General features: G+C 38.1%; 1 protein-coding gene across 1 annotated transcript in view; it reads right to left on the minus strand.

Moving 5' to 3' along the window:
- CDK5RAP2 (CDK5 regulatory subunit associated protein 2) overlaps positions 1-15,528 on the minus strand; it is an 83,180-nt gene that overhangs the window by 22,855 nt on the left and 44,797 nt on the right. Inside the window, 7 exon segments of the mRNA XM_075439263.1 lie at positions 1,682-1,914; positions 3,903-4,503; positions 6,948-7,064; positions 8,203-8,470; positions 11,680-12,145; positions 14,352-14,539; positions 15,155-15,202. Coding sequence (XP_075295378.1) covers positions 1,682-1,914; positions 3,903-4,503; positions 6,948-7,064; positions 8,203-8,470; positions 11,680-12,145; positions 14,352-14,539; positions 15,155-15,202 — 1,921 coding nt within the window.

Here is a 15,528-nt window from a genome sequence, read left to right on the forward strand (position 1 = left end):
ACAGATCATTGTATGGCTGGGCCTTGAAGGTTTCTGAACAAAGTGATCTTCCAGAGCCCATTTCAGGAAGACGTGGGGTCAAGGTCTCTATTTCCAACCACCTCAAGTGTTTCACTGAAAATGACAGTTTTGCAGCTGACATCTGTGGAAGTATTGCTAGTTGTTTGGGTCAGAAAGAGCAACACTGACGCGGACAGGAAAAGGTCTTTCTTGCTGAATTTCACTCCTGTTAGCATCCCCTTCCCATTGCTTCACCACTAACTTTCTTCAAACTAAGGACTGAAGGCAATACACATGATACGCTCCTCCTTCAGGTGACAAATGTAGATTTTGAAGCTCATTTTACAAAACATGGTTGCATTTTAGCTCTCTATTATGAAAGATAGCATGCTTTTCTCAGCCAGCTAGACTATTTCGCAGCAAGATGCAGGTCTCTTAGGAAAACAATTAGAAATGTCAGGAATAATACATTTCCTGATATGGTCCCACTTCTTTGACGTTTAAGGCTTTGACTTTCCAACTTAATGCTTTGCCAAACAATAGGTGGGGGAACTGGGATAACCAAAGGACAAGAGCGTTTTCAGATGTGTAAGCTCCCATTTTTCAGACAAGATGCCAGTTCTCACTGGTAACTGCTTACTGGTACATGTTACGAAGTCCTTTCCTGGGTACATACTCCATTCAGCACTCGGCTTTCTCTAACACCAGGACCACACTTCTCTGGCTGACCTCCCCTAGCATCCCTGCTCAGGAGGCTCTTGTTCGATTATTATGCCCTACAGAAGCCCTCAAATACACACTGGTTTGCAATACCAGAGTCTCTCAAATTCATGAGCTACTCAAAATTCTTAAAGGAATTCTTCTCCTCTGCCTTCTAACCAAATCGTTTTTCCCTTTCTCCCCCCTTACTCTAATTTTCTATATGCACCATTTGGGTGGGTTTCTCCATAAAGTCTATGGCTCTTTTTCTTGGGGCACCCAGGGACAGCTGATTTTACACCTGCATACAATTTAACTTGTGTTATTTCTACAGGAATATCAATAATGTGCAAATCAGCACGGTACTGTTTTACCTTCCAACTGTTCAATGCAAGATTCTTCACAGTTTCTTTAAAGGCATTGGCAATAGAAAATTGCCTAGATGGACTACTATATGATAATTTCTTCTTTCACTCTCAAAGTACAGCCCAGACCTCTGCACTGCATTTACCCTTCTTGCAAGTGACTGCACTTTAGGGGAAAAACTTCAGGAACATGTAATTTTTTCTTTTTTGTTAAACATAGATTGTGTTAAAAACCAGCTGTGAACCATGCCCATGAGAACCCTTCAATAAAGATATCCGATGCTTAGGCTCAACAAAGTCACCTGGTGTTTCCTGAAACAGAAAATCCTGAAGCCTACTAAACTATAACCACTATATTTTGAGCAGTTAAAATATGCATGTGCTAAGGTGAACAACTCAAAATGGAAGGTGTCAATACCTAGGACAACTACAAAAGTAAAATCCAGTCTTGCTGGAGCACTAAAATTTTATCTGCCAAGGCAGTCCTCCCTATAAATCATTTAACAACAACCAAGAGGAAGTAAGGCTTCCTTTTCACTAAAAAAATGAAAAAAACCTTGCAAATTTTGAGAACATTAATATATCTCAGACAATAATCACTAAACACTGCTACTTACCATACAGGAATTTCCTTTCTAGCTTCTCAAACAATAACCCACTTTGATTCAGTTGTTCGCGGAAGCCTTCAGCAACATAATAATCTACATCACTGGCTTGAAGCAGTTCCTCAAAAGCTTTAATAAGGTTCGTCAGATGTTGATGGTAAGCGACACAACCACCACGGATCTCTTTAATTTGCTGGCGTTGAAAGGAGAGTTCTCGAGCTTGCGAATGAACTAATGAATCATATCTGAGAAAATGAAATTATCTTTAAAGTAATTTTCTGGCCTTAAATGACATTTAAATATAAATAAAAAGTGAACTAAACTTATATTCGTAAGCTATAATTTTATGTGACTCAATTTTCTTTTAAAATGCTTTTACAGCCACAATGAGAAATGTGTTGTCTCTAACTGTTGAGTTTTGTATTTATGGGCATAACTTCTGGGTTATTATACTTAACTGTTTGATTTATAAGACGGACAGAAACTAAAGTGATTAACTTGTTTGTCTATTTGGAAATAGCCTGGATGGCGTGCAAAGGTGCAAATGTGACAAATTAAAGTAAATAAGAGTGAATACATGAAAAGAATTTTTAAGAATGCACATATTTTTCCTGTTTGTAGTTTTTTGGTTTTTTTTTTTAATTCAGTATGGAAGAGCAGATGGAGCTGTCCCTTTTTCGGAAACTTTATGTATTTCCTGCCAGGAGCACAGTATCAGACTCTCTGAGCTGATGGTTTCACACAGTCTGAAAATTCTACATGTCCCTGTACGTTTATTACCAGAGACATGACCATAACAACCACTATAGTGTCCAAACTCTTCCACTTCACAACCCAGGGTGTAAATTTAAACTCAGATCAACTGAATTTATTCTGCACTTGCAAATACAGCCATCCCCTTTATGCTGCCACTGTCTATATCACAGATACGCTTCTTTCTACACAATCATACATTAGGGGAGAGAAAAAGGGAGAGGGATCTGAAAAGATGCAGAGAATCAAACAATATACAGGGCATAAACAAAATCTCCAATGGTATGGGTTGTTATAGTATTTTATTGTCATTTGTATAGGAAGAGACGTATAACTCATTTTTGGATCTGTCACTTGTGACTCATGCACTTGTCCTAGACAGTGGCCATAAAAACTTTACAGTGATCCAGACTGCCTCATTCCTTAATTTACACAGTTTGATCTTCCTTTGTAAAATGGATGAGGTATATTTTCAAGGTATGTAAATTTACATGTACTATGTAGCAGAACTGTATTTTATGACAGTAATACTAAGAGATATATAATAGTCCATGCTGGCCCTTGCTCATGTCTCCAAATATTTCTACTCCAGCATTCCAAAGAAAGCCAACAGGCTGGACACCTTTCTTTGTTACACCTCCTGCCATTCCTTAGGCCTTCAGGACAATAACAACGGGGGCGGGGGGCAGGCCTAGAAGTTAAAAAAGGTTTCATCTTATGGGACCCCATTTTATGTCTGTGATTTGTATATACGCTAGTCATAATGCTGCCCCCAGTCTCATCACACAAAAAATAAGACTGAAACTTTCCAGCCTCCCATAAATGATTTTCCACCTTCTGAGATTATGCTATAAAATTTCATTCATTAATTTCTATATATAGCTACTTTCACATCCTTCAAAGGAAGGCATTACACCACTCAACTAATAAATAAATTACAACTAGAGCATAACCTTCTTACTTTATACATCAAGTGCAGTCACACAAACAGACGGGCTAGCAGAAATCTGCCAGCCAGTTGCCCACAGAAACACTCCTATCTTAAACGGGATGTTCCATTTTCTTACAGTTGTCACCTGAAAAAACCCCGACTGACGCAAAACTGCAATCCTTTGATTACAGGGGTCAGCCTGTCCCACAGAGTAACTTGAGGAGGTCTGACTTTGCTCAAGAGGATGTCTTGCAGCAAAGAGAGTTGTGGACCAGAGGTGTGGGGAGAGACACAGATGGCTGGCACACAACCGTTACTGAGGACAATCTGGGCTTCTCAAAAGCAGCTCTGTTCTAAGAGAAATACTGTTTGGTACTTCAAGGCATCTTTTAAATAAGCATTTCAGTTGTTTTCTGTTAATGTTAGTGAAATTTACTCTCCACTACAACACACTCGTATGTGAATAAAATTATCTTCGTATTACTTTCCTACATTACTTAGTATTGCTGTTTACAAAAAGGAACCTGAAACAGTAATAGCTTTACTCACTTGGATGGTGATGTTTCTCTTAGTTTGTTCTGAAGATGATACCCTTCATCAAGATGCATATTTGCAATTTGCTTTTTTTCAAGTTCTGCCTCATCTGTTGATAGTAGTTCCTTAAGGTTTTGTGTTGTCCATGCATCAGGTGCTCTTGAAGACTCTGAATTCCTATTTTCAGTGTGGATCTCATAATTCATCAGCTGATGGACACTAGAAAATGTTCTGATTTCTTGCATAGCTGTATCTCGCACTTGTGTAACATGTGCTTCCACAGGCAAGGCTGTGTCACTCAAAACTACATTGGAAACACCACTCAATAAAAGCTGGTCAGAGGTCTGTAAACGAAACACGAACATTCTGTACTTTTCAAGCTCAGACTTCATATTCTTAATTCTTTGTTTCAATTCTTCTATATCGTCTATGACTTCACAGTCATCTAGTGCATCTGTGCTTGTTACACTCAATTTGTGAGAACACGGGCACTTGGAACCTGAATATGCAGTGGCTGAGCCAATGCCCTCATGTTCCATGGAATAAAACTCTTCATTTATCTCTTCTAATGAATGCTGGATATTCGCGTTGCTAACATTATGATGATTTTGCATTTCTGAAAAACAGAAGGCTTGCATGTGAATATTAATATTTCTTTATCTGACATTCTGTTCTTTACAGCACTAGGATGAATTCATTTACTTCTATAACAAAATAAAAATGCAGAATAATTACAAACAATACAATATCAGTTTTGGAGTTTTGACCTCTTTCTATGATTTGCCCATTAATTGATCTTGCACATTAAATATTTTAAAATATTTTAAATATTTAAATCACCTTTCAAATAAACAATATTCAAAATATACCCACTTTCTTTTCCCAAATAACTGAAAACTACTTTTGCTATATGCAGTCCTGAATCAGACATCAGTGAAGCCGAGACCTTTCCAGCCACAAAGATAACCTCAAACATAAGGCACTGAGATTTAAAAGTAGACTCTACAACTTTAAATGGTTGTTCCTAAAACTTCTAATTAAATATTCTTTTTCTCCTCACTTCAAAAATCTGTACAAAACCAATCAGAGCATAACATCAGTGGAATTTTAAAAAGATTATCAACAAAATAGTAAAATTTTAAAATGAGGCTTTAATAACTTCTTTTTCAAATATGTTCTAAACAAAATCCATTAAAATGTTCGGTGTTAAAGGTTTTACTGGCACTCATTTGGCACGCACTGCACATCCCTTAGTTGACTTTGCCATTCAGAAGTAACGCAATCACCCCAGATTCAGACCAATAAAAGCTATATATTCCTACATATATTCTATGTTTATAGTTCTGTGTATGCTTAAGGCTGTATATGTATATGTAAGTATCTACGAAAATGGTTATTTTCTGGTTACCAGTAAATTAAATTTTCCCTTTCTATTAGTTCTGCAAAAGATCACTACAAATTAGAACCTCCCTTTTGGGAGTCATTCATTGATCTTGCAGAGGTCTTACTACTTTCAATTTGGTTTCCATGGAGAATTTGAATGGCCAGGTTCAAGTTCTAAATCAGTGCAAAATCTCGGGGGGTGGGAACAGATGGATGGACGGACGGACACGGACAGCTATATATAAAGGACCAAGTCAAGCCCAGGCACAAGAGAATAAAAACAAGTTATGACCTAAGAGCTAGAAAAAAAATGAAGCTGCAATACTGGGATATCAACATATTTGAAATTACAGCTAGATGATGTTCTCTGCAGTACACATATTGCTGCACACCATTATGGATGTCATGATGTCATTCTAAAAGTGACAGAATCACAGGACAGAAATGCTTCCAAGAAAATGGCTGTGTATGAATTCAGGAAGAGCTACTAAATACGGGAATGCAACACTGAATGTTCTGTCTGAACATGAGGAAGAACTTCTTCATTCTGAGGGTGACGGAGCCCTGGCCCAGGCTGCCCAGAGGGGCTGTGGAGTCTCCTTCCCTGGAGATATTCAAGACCTGCCTGGACAAGGTCCTGTGCAGCCTGCTCTGGGTGACCCTGCTTTGGCAGGAGGGTTGGACTGGGTGACCCACAGAGGTCCCTTCCAACCCCCACCATGCTGGGATTCTGTAACACTGCAGCTCATTAGCTTCTCCTCCTTCTCTACCAGTCGGTCGCTGCAGTAATGCAGATGTCAAAGAAGGTTGTGGACTGAGATGGACAAAAACCCAGATCCCAGAGGAGCTCTTAAACTCTGCGATCCTGATTTCATGCAAATGTTCCAGACAACAAAAAAGAGGAAATAGAACCAGATATTAGGAAAGAAATGTTTCTGATTAGAATACTGGTTAAAATATTTCATGAAACACTGCCTTAAATCAAAGGAGAGTTAATAAGCTCTCTCTGCATATATGTGTCGACACATACAAACGGCACACACAGAGCATTATCCTGCAAACCGAGTGGCTTCAACGAAACTACTCAGACAAATAAAATTAATGATGTGACCAAGAAGCACAAAACTGGCCACATCCTCTGTACTCTGTACACAACATGTTACCCAGATTATTCAAACCCTCCCCAAAAGATCGATGGATGATGCAGAAATACAGTATTAAGCCTATTTACATTTTCATTAAATGATTCCATTAGGTTTCAACCTAGTTGAATGCCTTCAAATAATTCAGATAAGCAAAATTCTAACATTCAATTGCTTCGTTCCAATAGTTCATAACCAGATGCAGAAGCATTAAGTAACAAACATTTAAATTCAGAGAAGAGTTCAGAAGGGAGGACATTAGCAACAGAGATCAGAGTTAGGCATACAACTCATTATTTTTACTGGAAACCAGACTCATAAATCCCTGTGGCCCTCCTGAAAGCATAACCCTTAAAAGATGAACTTGGAATCTTAGAGCAATTAATATATACTAGCTAAGAAACTGAGATTTAAAACCCACGAATAATGGCAAGGGAGACAATTACCTGCAGTAATTTACAATTTTGCACAATTCAGAAGAAAACAGAGTTTTAAAATTTCTTTTTTTATATACTATACCATATAAATGCTCTACCTTGATAGTTTTGTTGATTTTTGTCCATCACATATTCATTCTTGTCCCCCTCATCTGGATCAACATCTTGCAGCTTGACCTGGACCTCACTATTACCCAGTTTGAGCAATGAGTCAACTGGAGAACAGCAGGGGAAGGTAAAACAGAAGGCAAGTCCTATTTGTAATGTAACAGTTAATCAATTTCTAGTGCATTTTTAAATGATTTATGTTAAGCTTAGACAAAAGGCTCAAAAGTTTCTCCAATCTGAGCACTGATCATAACATAATCTGCAATCTCCCACTGCATCAAGTCTCAGAATTATGAAGTGCGCAGTACAACTGTTATCCAGGGTAAAGAAATCAGTGCAGAAAGGGAATCCCAGGACTGCTGTCCTAAGGGGTTCTGATTCATTTCAGGATCCAACTCAAAAACACTTCCCTTCTCAGAATTCTCCATGGATTTTGCACCTACCAAAACTAATTGCCGTAGCCCTATCAGCTGGAGTATTTACAATAACGTTGTGCCCTATCTGTCCCTTACCACAATAACATTAACAACAAAGCCTCTGCAACCTCTGCGTTTGACAGTGGCTCACTTGCCACTTGATTGAATCTTCTTTCTTACATTTATACCTCCTCTCTGCCCCACCTAACCATTAACTCTCTACTCAGTTTTTAGTCTAACTGCTAAGCAATTTTTTTTTACCACTCCAAATCTTTATATAATGCCCATTGTTTGTTCTCTGCCTTACAGTTTCTCATACTTTGCTGATCTAGATACTTTGTCAACAACTGAGTTTAAATTAACCCAGTCACACTGGAAACAGACACGGATGACTTGACTGATCAGTGGAATACTGGAAAAACCTGTTTATGCAGCATAAACAAATACAGTATTTTTATACTCTCCTGTCTCCATTACAGACAGTTTTCATTAGACTTGGCATCCTACAACGGAAATTTTTCATTTACCTAAACATCGATATGTACCTGTGCATGTGTGGACACCCTGTGAAGCTGTCATTTATTATATAGCTTATGCCACGTACACAAAGCACTTTCCATTCCATACAAAGCTGTTTTACATTCTAGCACCAAAGATGAAAGAAAAAAAATAGGTGCGTTTCAAGATCTGTATTTGCCTACCCAAGAAAATCATAAGATTAAGCAGCATTGTACACATGTAAAAATGATCTGTTGTTACTTTCTACAACAAGAAAAGAAGCCACTATTTCAAGCAGCATTACAAGTCATTATGTCTGCTCTTTCTTTACCTCTCATTGCTGTGCTTTCCTGTGCAGGCTCTTCTTGAAGGTTTTCAGTGACAGACTCATTCAATAATAACTCTCCATTTGTTTGTGGCTGAAATTGTTTGTTCGGTACTTCCCATGCTTTCAGACCTTCGTAAGGTGCCCTGCTATGCCACTGTAGTTTTGAATCTGACTTCTGCACACAGGAGTTCAATGGCACATTTCTTAATGGTCTGGATGATTTTAAGAGAACAGGCAGACGAGACTTCTTGGGCAGGTAAGCAGAATCAGTCTGGAAAAGGCAGGGGACAAAATGGGGAGTTGGTAGCTCACATGTAACAGTCTAATACAGGAAATATAAACAAATATTCCATGAAAAATAAAAATTTTCTAGTAAGATCAGTAAGCTGTCATATTAAATAGCTTTGAAAATAAGATTGCACTACCCTTGCAACTTGGAAAACAAACATTCACAGAGAAAAAAACTATCCCGCTGGTTCAATTTTCTGTAAGTGCTGCTTACGCATCCACAGCCACACAGTGAATGGCTTCCAGTTCATGAAGCAAGACAGCAAATTCACCACTGACTAGCAAAGGTTTTTCATCAGTAGGCTTATTAGTTAACCCTGAATTTGTGTATGCCCTAGGAAAATAGTTTCTCACCCAAACTGACCTCTCTAACTGCTTCTTCCCAGTCTCCTGATTTTTATCCTAAATGTCTGACAACCCAGTAACTGTTTCCCTTGAATCCTTTTTTGTTTTTATAAATTGAGGAGCCTCCTAATTTTTCATATATTCCTGAACGTATTTTCCTTTCTTCCTTTTGCCTCCATCCAAGAGGCCCTACTTTGTACCAGCCTTCTTTCATACCTTTGAGCAAATCAAAATAGCTTTGCATCAGCCACAGAAGAAATTTATTCTGCCATAGAGAAATTCTTTATGAACAAGACAAGCTTCTTCACCCGCACATGCTATAAATTGCTTCCGTAGGATTCCCGTTTCCTACTGTAACAGACATTCCATCACTGGAGTTGGAGGGAGAAGTTAAATTTCTTCAATCACTATATTTTAGCCTCTCACCTTGTGAAGACTGAATAAAATAAACGTGTCTTTGTTTAACCCACAGAGCATAAAATAGTGCTAAAAAGAGAAGAACATCCTATATGTTGATGAGAGTTATGGAATTGTATGCAATAATAATAAAAATCAATAATGGCATGTTCAGATAGATTTAGTTTATTTTTTTGCTGTTCATTTGCTGTACCAGTGTCATAAGTTCCGTAATTTCTTTTACCACCCAATGTATTCTGAAATACCTTTCCACATTCATTTCTTAGCAATTATAGTCCTTACACAATTTAAAATACTAAAAAGCAAGTTCCATTTTCCTAATGACACACTCAATTCCTTTTGTACATACATGAATACAATATCATTTGGAGGCTGAAAAATAAATCCAGGCAGGATGAACTTCCTGCTAGTTTCACCAAACTGCGCTAATAATGCCGAACAATTTCCAGCTGTCTCCAGGCTGTTGTACAGACATATACGTCACCCAGATTACCCAAAGTCCAGTTCAGCTGGCTACATGAAATTATTTATAAAAGCCATTCGGAAGCAAAAGATACATTGCCTTAGTCCAAACAAGAAAGCTTTTAAAGCAATTGACTTGGGGATTGCATTGAGGTTGCAACTGATTAAACAAGAGAGGAATCTGGAAAATGATGAATCAAAACAGTATACTGAAACTCAATGAGAACAGGAACTTGAACAAAGAGAGCTGCAGAAAGAACTCTAGTTCGTCCCTGCGGAGGGCAGACAGGCCTTTACTCGCCTTCAGAGAGATTGCCCTTCATTCCTGAGAAGCAAGACCAGCAACTCAAAGACATCGTCAGTGCTCTTCAGCGAGCCATCGCAAGCAGATCTTCATTAATAGCCCAGCTAGGTCCTCAGACCCCTCCCCCCTCTACCACCCGGCTTTACTCTTCCTGACTTCAACCTCCCTCATCTCTTCACGTGTTCCTGGAGCCCACTGCCCTAAAGAGCTCCAACACAAACCGCTGAGAGCACATCCACCCCTCTCTGTCTCCGGCTAGCCAAGGCATCCCAAAGATGCAGGAACAGCTGCCACAGCAGCCAACCTGCCACACACCACTGACCAAAGGCCTGACAGACTAAAGAACATTAACAACAGCCCAAGAACATTTCCATCATTACGCTCTTTCCAAACATAATTCTTTATAAAGGTAGAAAATTTACTGCCAATAAAGAAAGACGAAGAATGTACCTGAAGACACTCTGATAGATTTTGATTACACGTACATTGTTTGGTGAAACAAGACATAGCTTTTGTGAGTCACTTAGGGTTTGATTTTTCAGGGGTATCATAACCTACTGCCAAGACTGGCATGAGTTTGCTGGAGTGTTTGCCAGGGACCAGACATGCATGCCAAAATCTTTTCCTTAAAATCCCAAACCATACAGAAACATTTATGCCTATACAGAACAAAGTCTTCTCAACATCTCTCGGCTTACAAGCCCCTTCCTTCAAAAAAAGGAATCCAACAAGAACAAGCCAGAATAAAAATGAGTTCTTCCCAATTGCCAGCTCACAGAAATCTCTGGATCACTAAAGTCATGGAAACCATTCTTTGCAGAAGGTGCTACAACGTTCTCTATTAGCAGCTCACAAAATCAAAAGCAACACTCTCCTTTGTCTGCTCTGCAAGAGCTAAGATCTTCAAAGAGTTTTCAGCTCCGCTTCTGTAACTGCTACTGAAACAATACACACGAACACTTCAGTAGACACTGTTTTCCCACCTCTTTGTTTGGGATCACAGACTGGCTGCATACAAAAGGCTTGAAAACTTATCTGGCCCAAGCAAATTACATCTGTACTTGCAAAACAGATTCTGTGCACTTAGGTTCCAAACAGGCATGAAGAGCTGCCCCCACAGTTTTATAGAGTACCACTGGTCACGCTTCTCTAAAAGCAAGACACAATGATAAGATGTTAATAAAAGCCTAAAATTAAGGTTCGAGTTTCTTGAAATCTACCATTAACCCTTCATCAGTACGCTCTCAGACATTATGCAAGTCTTCCATTTTCTAGAACACATTTGCCATTTAGACTTAATAAGCTGTCAGTTCAAAATGCTCTGGTTCTGCACATTATGAACATCTACGCAGAGATACAAGGTAGTACAGAATCAGGCCATTATGCTACAAACTATCGCTTTTTCCAAAAGCTGTAATATTTACTAGTATCTGGTCCTGGGGAGGATTGAAATTCAATTAATTAGTGTTCTAAAGCACACTGAAGTATGCGATGAAAAGCCCTGAACATTAAGAACAATTATCTAAAATATATTTGGCTTACATCTCTTTTTCTAATTTTAAAAATTACACAAAAGTAAGATTTAGTATTAGAAATGAGACATATTTTTCTCTTTTATACATCTATTCCCTAAGTACCAAAAAGAGAATCTTAAATAAACTTACTTCATTTGCTCTCCTTTTAAAAAAATGCCTTTCATGATGTTCACCCTTCTTGTACACATTTTCTTGCTGATGTTCTCTTTCTGCATTTAATCTTGAATATTTTGGCTTTTCTTCTGAGGCTCCTTTTTCGCCTTCATGTTCGAATCTCATGACATTACTCTCTAAAGTCATTGTTTGTGTAGCTGCATCTTTCAATTCCACTTTCAACAACTCAATATCCTTATTAATCTGTGGCATTGCATCTGGATAAAGCTTCTCTTTCCCATCAAAAGTTGATTTCAATTCTACTTGCTGTTTTAAGAATTTATTGACCTGCTTGAAATGTTTGAGTTCAGCTCTTAGTTGAATAATCATTTGCCTAAGATCTTTTTCATCCTTTTTCTCTATATCTTCACTTGAACATTCTTGCTCAGTTGTGTTCAGATGATCTAACAGTTCATTTACAATTCTCGTTTGTTCTTGTCTGCTATACGTAGTAAGAAGGAAAGAAAAGGCATGAATTTTGATTTTTATTTAAGCAAACAAGAATACCTTCTAAGCAACACTTTTGTAATGTCCTGACATATTTGAAATTCCCAGGAGATTCCGTTTTACTCACTAATGAATTACTCGCTAAGAAACAGACTTTTTGAAACCTTTTCACAACATGAGTTGTGAATTATTTCATCAATGCTTTTCTCCTGTTTATGACCATATATGCCCTACCGCCCCTTTCCCCATTCATGAACAGATACTAAGCCTTCAGTAACTAAATCAACTGCTTATATCACATAGCAATATCAGAAATAGGAATGGATTTTCAAGAGAGTTTACTTTCTGATTTAACTACCTTAAAAATCAATTTCTACCAAAACCACAGAGGACTCTAGATGTTGAGTTTTTCTGAAAATCTATCCCTTCATGTATTTCCAATGTGACTGGGAAGATACAGGCTGAGAGAGCAGCCAAAAGCCTGCAAAACCAGCTCACTACAGATCACCAAACTACCCCACAGATAACTAGCTGTCCGTGGATAACAGTCTGGAAAGCAATGTTTCAAGTAAAACTGAAGCCAAATAAAAGACATTTAAAGCATAAGCAAGCTCTCAAATTCTACAAATTATTTCATGCGTCCAATAGAGAGCTGCTTGTGCCACTAAACATATAAACCAGCATTTAAAACAACTGCAGTTGTATAGCTAGATTTGAAATGGTAGAAGCTAACTAGGCTTTTTATGTCTTTCCCTGGTATCTAAAGTCATTAGTGAGAATTAAGTTATGCAAAGTACAGGCTCATCACCAGTCAATCTGGTCATTTATACTTAAATATAGAAAAGATTACACACTAGAGTGGTAGAGATGATGGTACTGGAATCACTCATTAGCAGACTTTTAAGTAAAGTTAACAAATAAAACAATGTTATCTATTCATCTTCTAAGAGAGTAGGATCTCCTCATTTACCACTAACTAGTGCTTTGACAACTAGGATCATTTATGCCTGTTGGAGTTTTAAATAGTAATGTAAAAACATAGAATTGCTTGAGTAAAGTCAATGCAGTGGATGCTGAACACAGAAAATGGGATTTGACTTGTGTAATTCCACAGGATATTCTGCTACCAGCATTGCTGAGCACAACATATACAGGAGGTCATTCCCAACACTCTCCAGCAACCACTACAGCTAGCTGATGGGACAACACTGATGGACACTGAAAAAACCCCCGTAATACTGTACACAGCCATTACAGCGTGGAGAGAACTGGGAAAGGAAAATGAGAATGACCTCCAGCAGGTCTCTAATTCAGTTTTCATCCAGGAGATTAAGTGTCATAAGCATGAAATTGGGACAAACAAAACTAGTCAGGGTGTGGTTATGCTATACACCCTTTTCTTGCTTGGTGTTGTCCAGTGCCTATGGAAATGAACATTTCAGCTGGGAATTGATCAAACCACAGTGTAGCACACACACACTTGAAAAACATTTCTTACACTAGAGCTTATACAGATTTAGTTACACTAGTATTTTCTCCTGCATGAAAAGTGCCCTAAGAACTTACAACATGGCTCCACTCAGCAGAGTCCTACTTGTGGTTACACTGGAATAACCAACTGGGCAACTGCAGTGCATGGGCCCAGACTCCCCACACTGCTGACCAAGAGGAAACCTCCGTCCAAGCAGTTCAGGTCAAATGGCAAAGGCCACAAAGCGTACAGTGATATTCACTCAAAAATAACCCTGTAAAACAGTCGTCGTAACTTCAATTCCTCCATCCTCAGTTCCCTACATGTATAATTTTCACAGCAGTACACTGTCGTCTCCTCCACCACACCACCCTTCACTGGCCTGTGCCCTCAGATATTTTATATTTTTTAGAAAAAAAAAAAAAGAGTACTACCTATTATAATCTGAGCCTTAAACACTGCTAAACCCCATCCCTAAAGCAAAGCTCCATATATCAGTAACTTTGGAGAGTTTTTTTTTCTTGTAATGGGTTTTTCATAAGGATTTCTACTGATAGTATGTTTCCTAATTACTTAATTGCCTGATAGACTAAAATGGCTCTGAAGGCGCCTTGCCAATCTCTCAGGTAAATTAGACAGTGCCATTATCTAAATTCACTTTAGCAAAATTACTTTATTCTCTTCTCAAATAGAAATACTGTCAAAAGCAGTGCATATCCCTCATACTTACGTAGATTCCAGTACAGATGTTTTATTTTCTCTTAAAAGAGATGTGAGCAAGTTCTCTTCTGTTTCATGTTCACTCATTCCTATTGTGCCAAAGTGTTTGCCAGTTGTATCGTGTTCAATCTGAGGCTTATTTGGATTCCTGTAATGTCTGTCTTTGCAGAAACTCTCTGAATAGTCTGATGGAGTCATCTGTTGAAAAATTGCAAACATTTTGTTATTACACAGGTATGTAATGTTCTATTAAATTCAGGGCTGTAATCTTTTTGTAATCAGATTTTGTAATTCCTGATGCTCTTTATCTACATTAAGAAGCATCCACAGACATTTCACTTACTACTTATTAATAGAAAAACTAATTAACATCTATTTCATATGATTAATTCATAGGGATCAGTTGTTTAGTCAGTAGTAAGTAGATTTCCCTGAAGGTCTTTATCTATGAAGACGTATGAAACTTCCAGAAAGTTGCCTGCAGATTGCAGTTAACTTTTTATTAGTTCACCTTTCAATCGTCTGTCTTTACGGTATCAAATTCTGCCCTGGGATCGCCAGATGCAAGCCCTGATGGCCAGGAGAGGATGCAACCGCCAACTTTTTGTATGAAACACCACAGACGTGTACTAGGAAATTTCTACATGGATTCACTCCAGTAATTCAACCCCTAGTTAAATCAATGAAAGTCTTCTGTATCAACTATGTGAGAATTTAGACTGGGCCCATTTGGATACAACTTGCATCAGCAGACATCAGCAGTCAGACATTCAGATGTTTAAGAGCCAAGAGAACCTACAATACATCACTTACCTGTTTATTCACCTCAGCAGGAAAATCCAAAGATACCTGAAGGCATACCTAGTAAACAGAGAAACATGGAAATCACAAATTTCAAAGCACAGAACATCATTGTTATTCAACTTTACTAACCACAATGCCCTTTCATGTCATATTTTAGCATGTTATAATTTTTAAACCAGAAAGGTTCAACTTTCATTGCACTCTATGATCCTCTAAGGTCCCTTACAACATGAATTGTTTTATGATTCCATGATGCATTATATCACTTTTGAATGACAGGATAGGAGTATGGCAGATTCGTGCATGTTTTGAAAATGCAGTCAACAAGTTACCAACTCATCAAGTATCTCAACCCTGAAGAAGGATCCACAGTATTTTTTCCT

This window comes from Opisthocomus hoazin, chromosome 19 (assembly GCF_030867145.1).
Source record: "Opisthocomus hoazin isolate bOpiHoa1 chromosome 19, bOpiHoa1.hap1, whole genome shotgun sequence".
In the NCBI taxonomy this organism is placed as follows: domain Eukaryota; kingdom Metazoa; phylum Chordata; class Aves; order Opisthocomiformes; family Opisthocomidae; genus Opisthocomus; species Opisthocomus hoazin.